The sequence below is a fragment of the Scatophagus argus genome, chromosome 8 (assembly GCF_020382885.2).
Source record: "Scatophagus argus isolate fScaArg1 chromosome 8, fScaArg1.pri, whole genome shotgun sequence".
Lineage (NCBI taxonomy): Eukaryota > Metazoa > Chordata > Actinopteri > Scatophagidae > Scatophagus > Scatophagus argus.
In genome coordinates, this window is record NC_058500.1 from 21,830,128 (window position 1) to 21,836,105 (window position 5,978).

A 5,978-nucleotide genomic window follows, 5' to 3' on the forward strand; every position below is an offset into this window, starting at 1 on the left:
ACTTTGTAGGTATAAAAGGCTCATTCTAAAGTAACAAAAAGATGATTCTTATCATGAGGTGATTAAATACCAATGAAAACAGGATTATGAATATCATATGCCATTTCTACAAAAAGATTCCACTAAACCCTTTACACTGGGCTTATAAAAGAAGGACATTGAGCATTTTACTCATAGTGTTTAAAGCAAGCAAGGTTTCTCTCTCTTTTAATCATCATTAAAAGTTGTTTTTTTTTCAGTAAACACATTTTTATTTGTTTTGGTAGCAAAAACAGCACCTCAGGACAACAGTATGAACTGGGCAGTCTCCTAAGGGGTCGAACAGTTTCAGTTACAGGACACGCACAGGGAAGACATGCACTACCTACTGCAGCAGGCATTTTTAAGACACTGGCTGACCAACGATGTTGTTTCAGTACATTCACATCCTTCTACAACACTACAGTCCACGTTGCAACACCATTTTGAAGGAAACAGCCTTTTGTGTATGAAGTAGATTTCAAGGGAGTGTCATGTATATATTTTTTTTTTTCAAAGTTGCAATTTGCCCATTTATCTCACTTTGTGAGACAGTTATTTTTTTAGTACAGACAGTTAGATAAACAAAATAAATTCTTTGGTCCCTTTTAGATCTTTGGTAGTGTTAGTATCTTTTATTGCTTCATGAAAAACATAATTAGGCTCTATTGAAGAGTGGCTGGCAAGCATTTGACATCAGACTTGTTTATTATGATAGTTAAGGGGTGAACTTTAAGTACAAAACTACAAGAGAGGTGGAGGAGAGCAGACAGGTAGGTAAATCTGAACTAGACAGCTCAATCCTCAATTACTTCAGAGGACTCAGACACCACTCTGCCGTCCTTGGTCTCAATCATCTTGATAACGACGTTTTTCTTGCTCTGGGTGGTGCTGTATCCACCGCCGCTGCCGCCGCTGAAGCCGCTGAAGCCACCCAAGCTGCTGCCATATCCGCTGCTGAAACCACTGGAGTAGTTGCTTGAGTAGCTGGACTTCATGCTATCCATGGGAAAACCACCATAGCTTGCTGTTGAGAGAGGAGAAGTGAGAGACAGTTAAACTTGGGCGGAAAAGGAATGGAATATGTTGCGACCGTATGGTTTGACCTCAGTCAGCACAAAGACAATGAAGGTGAGAAAGACTAAGATGACTTACTGCTCTGTTGGGAGATGTTGATGGCCTTGATGCCATTTGCCAGCCTGTCCTCCTCTCCTTCCAGTAGCTTCCTGTAGGTAGCAATCTCAATGTCCAGAGCCAGCTTGACGTTCATCAGGTCCTGATATTCTCTGATCTGGCGGGCCATGTCCTGTTTGGCTCTCTGCAGAGCCTCTTCCAAGTCTCTAATGCGGGCCTTGGCGTCTTTCACAGCCAGCTCACCACGCTCCTCAGCCTCTGCGATCTGGGCCTCCAGATTGGCACGCTGAGAGATGATTTAAAAAAAATATATAAGACTTTATAAACTAAAATTGTTAAATGACCTCAAAAATTATATATGATGTTTCAAAATGGCAGCCCATGATGCCCAAACATTTTTTCCTACCTGTCCCTTGACAGCATCAATCTCTGATGTCAGTCTCTGGATCATGCGGTTCAAGTCTGCAATCTCTGTCTTGGTTGACCTCAGGTCATCTCCATATCTGTTGGCGGATGTCTGCATCTCCTCATACTAAATAAAGATGAACAAAACAACATGACAAACTGGAAACCCTATTGATGAGAATACTGCGTGCACTGCCTAGTGAACTGGTGATTATTTTTGTTGTGGTGAGAAATGTTTTCCCCTTTGTTTAAATATTAATATAGCTTATACTGAGTACAAATAGGGTTTGTAACCCACACTGAATTTATCTTTATAAATGCAAGAAGATTATTTAGGGATATTAAAAAATGAAAGAACCCTGACCATAAGAAAAATTCAAAAGGAGCTCTGTGTCACCTTAGTCCTGTACCATGACTCTGCCTCAGCGCGGCTGCGATTGGCGATGTCCTCATACTGAGCCCTCACTTCAGCCACAATGGCATCCATGTCCAGATTGCGGCTGTTGTCCATCTCCACAATGACTGAAGTGTCCTTGATCTGGCTCTGCAGCTCACGAAGTTCCTGAACAAGTACAAGAAAACAACAAACAAATTATAAGATAGATTACAGAGAATATTTAACCCAATGTACTTCTATTGGGTTGAAGTAGTCGAGAAAGAGATGATGAGAACCAAAAATATCATACGAATGACGTGACTGGTTCAAGGTCTGCAGCAAAGCCAGTTGGAAAGGAATAGGAAACAAAGAACCTCCAAACAATCTTACCTCCTCGTAGATCGACCTGAGGAAGTTGATCTCATCTGTCAGACTCTCCAGCTTGGCCTCCAGCTCAACCTTATTCATGTAGGCCTCATCGACATCCTGAAATCAATAAAAATGTTAGTCGGCTGGAGTGAGACATCACAAAGAACTGATTTTGTCTACAGGAAAAAAAGTGAATGGTATCAAATTTGCAAGTCAAAGACAGGTTAAGCAAATGGCAGTGCTGACCTTCTTGATGAGGACAAAGTCGTTCTCACACTCTGTGCGCTTGTTGATCTCATCTTCGTACCTGAGAGAAAAACAAATACAGTTTACAGTGAGATACATTCATGAAGAGTCTCTTATGCACTTGTTAAGTTTGGAGAGTTTATATCCTAATGTAACACTAGGAGGCGCAAGTAGTTCATAATTAACTCTTAAACTCCTTTGGAATATTTGCCTCACACAGTTCCTGTTGACTCAGGAACGGATTTGAGAGGTGTTACTGATATTTCTCCCTCGGGACTCCGAACAAAGCTGATATGCTCCATTTGTCTGTGGATGACTGACAAATATGTGTGCCACCATCGGTTGTGTTAAAGACATGTGTGTGTCAGCACTTACACATCAAGTGTAAAGCTTTGTTGACAGACAGTGCTGTAAAATGATTTTTACCTCCAGTCACATGTAATGTAATGGGAACATGCTTTCTCAGTGTTGTAAGTCCCTAGAGTTTGTATGATGCAAGACGATGGACAGATGTAGGGAGTAACCCACCAAAAGATTAACTCAGCGTACTGCAAGGATTGTCTTTCGTCACACATCATGAACTGTACACTTGATCTTGATGTAAAAAAAAAAAAAAAAATCCAGCCATTTCTTGTTTCATTTATGAAAAAAGCATTTTGAAAACCAATGAATCCTAGGTAAGCTGTATGGTTCTGTATGGATCCTGCAGAGAAGGGTTCACCCCATACACACACACACACATACTTGCCCCCTCAACACTCACTTGTTCTTAAAGTCTTCTACCAGGCCCTGCATGTTGTGCAGGTCAGCCTCCAGCTTCATCTTGTCGTTGCCCAGGCTGTCCAGCTGTCTGCGCAGGTTGGCGATGTAGGCCTCGAACATGGCGTCTATGTTGGAGCGGGTGGTGGTCTGTCCCTGCAGCAGGTTCCACTTGGTCTCCAGCATTTTGTTCTGCTGCTCCAGGAAACGAACCTGATGTGTAGGGAAAGAAGCAGAAAGAGGGGCAAAAAGGGAGGTTATTGGGAGGTTTATTCATGAGCAACTGTCAAAAAAGTCTTTACAACGAATCAAAGACTTACTTGCTTGTTTACTATAATAAGTATGTGAAGATGTATTCTTTGTCATCATTTAAGTATTATGAAATTTCCTTTAAAAGTATGATGTAACTGCAGTCTGATTTGCTAATTATTAATCCTCGGCCAGCTTCCTTTTCACCATCTACAGTCTTTGTTGTTCTATCTTTGGGGCTTTGTAAGCCGCTGTGTTTCCATACTGGCTGTGCTTTTCCAAAGGAAGGCCTGACCTACGTGCATCCTGACAGGAGGTATGGGGGAGGGAGAACAAGAAGAGGTTGGAAAAAGCCGGTGATGGAGCTATAGTGCTAGTTAACCCCTGTCCCGCAGGTCTTCCTGTTTTTGTGTAGTGAGGTTCACAGTCAAAGAGGACAAATGCACAGAGAAAGAGGTGAAGTGAAACTGGTAGCTGCATATTTGTTAACAGCATATATGTGAACCAGTGGATCTTGCTCCCTGAGGCATTGCACTCTACAGGTGTAACCAAGTGCTTCCTCTGGTATTCATTTGAGCGGAACAAAATACAGATAATGTCTCCAAATGACCCACTATCGCAAGATAACAGAAAATAACGTGGAGGGTCATCTGGTTTGTGTTGAAAAATGCAAAATGCATTTTATCTTCTTCAAGAAGGAGGAGAGTTCATACGTAGCCTGCCAGCTGGCATTAACAAGAACATGAAACCAACTGGCCTTTTTAAATATTAACCCAGTGCTGAGGCTGCCGAGGACAGATACACACCCGGGTATTACAAAATGTTGGAGTTAAAAGCAGATGCTAGTGATTTCAAGTCAAAGTGGACACTCCTTTTAAAATGTGCAACTATGAAAGAGGGTATTGTCATTAAGGTAAGAGTAGACTGACTCTGTGTGTGTGTGGGGTGTGAGGTGGGGGTGGGGGCCACCAGGGCAGCAGAAAGAGCCACACCCCAGCTGAGGGAGGGCCTATCCCCAAGGTAACCCTTATCACAAGCCCTGAGCTCTGCTCTGACACACCCTTTTCATTTCTCTCTCGCTCTCTCTCTCTTTTGTCTTTCTGCAAGTCTGTTTTTCATCACTATAAAAGGGCAGCCTGAGCCAAAAGACTGAAGTTTGAGCTGCACTACATTCATTTTTCCTCTGCCCTGACTGCATTTGTGGGAGGTGACGAAAGCACATAGGGGAATAAATCAACTTTCTCCACCCAGGAAAAGAGCAGATATCAGCGTTACATGACATGTGGCAAACATATGGAGCTCTTTATCAAATATTGCATAACACTGTCACAGCACTGGAACTGAACTTTCCACCCAGTCTAAAGCAGTTTCTGTGTATTTAAAGAAAAGATTATTGCAAAGACCTGCTTGGGGAAAACTGAATGTTTGTCACACACGTGTCTGCTTTATTGCAAGCTCTCACCTTGTCAATGAAGGAAGCAAAGCGGTTGTTGAGGGTCTTGATCTGCTCCTTCTCCTGGGTGCGGACAGCTTGGATGGTGGGGTCAATCTCGAGGTTCAGGGGGGCCAGCAGGCTCCTGTTGACAGTAACAGCGGTGATGGGGGCCTGGGAAACCATGCCAACACCATAGCCTCCACCCATGCCTCCACCTATGCCCATGCCTGTGCCACCCATGCTTGAGCTCAGGCTATAGGCGCTGCTGCTGGTGATGCCAGCTCCTCCAAAGCCCCTGTTCCCTCCTGCAAAGGAACTTCTGACATTGTAGTTCCTGCGGCTGACACTTGGTCCAGCGTAGGAGTTGCTGCTGAAGTTCCGTGGGACGGAAGAAGTCTTCACGCTGTAACTGGTGCTCTTATAACTTGACATTCTAAAACCTGGAGTAGTTTCTTCTCTTTTGGATGAATTGAGTCTGGGAGGTCAGACCGAATGGCTCGGTTGGCTTGGCAGGCAGGCAGGCAGGCCAGCAGAGGGGAGAGACCAGAGTGGATAGAAATGAGAAGAAACTACTGAGGAGTTTTAAAGCCTGTTGCTGTGGGAGGGGACTGTGGTGAGCGGCCATTGGCTGCAGGTCTGGCTCAGAGAGGGAGGCAGGGCTGTAACTTTACACTTCTATGACACATAGTTCAGTCACTCAAAACCATTACCTGGTCTTTCTCCAAGCTTCTCCGCGTTGTTAGAGAAAACCTATTCTTCAGAGAGGATTGTGGAGAGGTTGTATTTCTTTGTTTTGATTAATCTACTCTATTTGTTTTGTTCTAGTATTCAAACACACCACAGCTGATTCAACATGTAGGATCAGGAAGTCTGGTCCCCCCACCAAAAACATAAATAAATAATAATAATCATTTGTTTGCAGCAGCTGTGTTTAAGAAAAAAAGTGCAGTGTTTGTGTGCTGGGGGCAGGCTGGTTGGTGGGTGTAG

The 5,978-nt window shown here is 43.6% G+C and overlaps 1 protein-coding gene across 1 annotated transcript; it reads right to left on the reverse strand.

Annotated features, from left to right (window-relative positions):
• Nucleotides 1-227: 227 nt before the first annotated feature.
• Nucleotides 228-5,554, reverse strand: krt8 (keratin 8). The gene is made up of 8 exons (XM_046396987.1): nucleotides 5,019-5,554; nucleotides 3,312-3,520; nucleotides 2,549-2,609; nucleotides 2,324-2,419; nucleotides 1,955-2,119; nucleotides 1,559-1,684; nucleotides 1,174-1,438; nucleotides 228-1,045 (listed from the first exon to the last, which is right to left on the reverse strand). Exons 1-8 carry the CDS (start codon nucleotides 5,421-5,423, stop codon nucleotides 816-818), a joined length of 1,557 nt encoding a protein of 518 aa, XP_046252943.1. The 5' UTR covers nucleotides 5,424-5,554; the 3' UTR covers nucleotides 228-815.
• Between the last annotated feature and the right edge of the window lie 424 nt (nucleotides 5,555-5,978).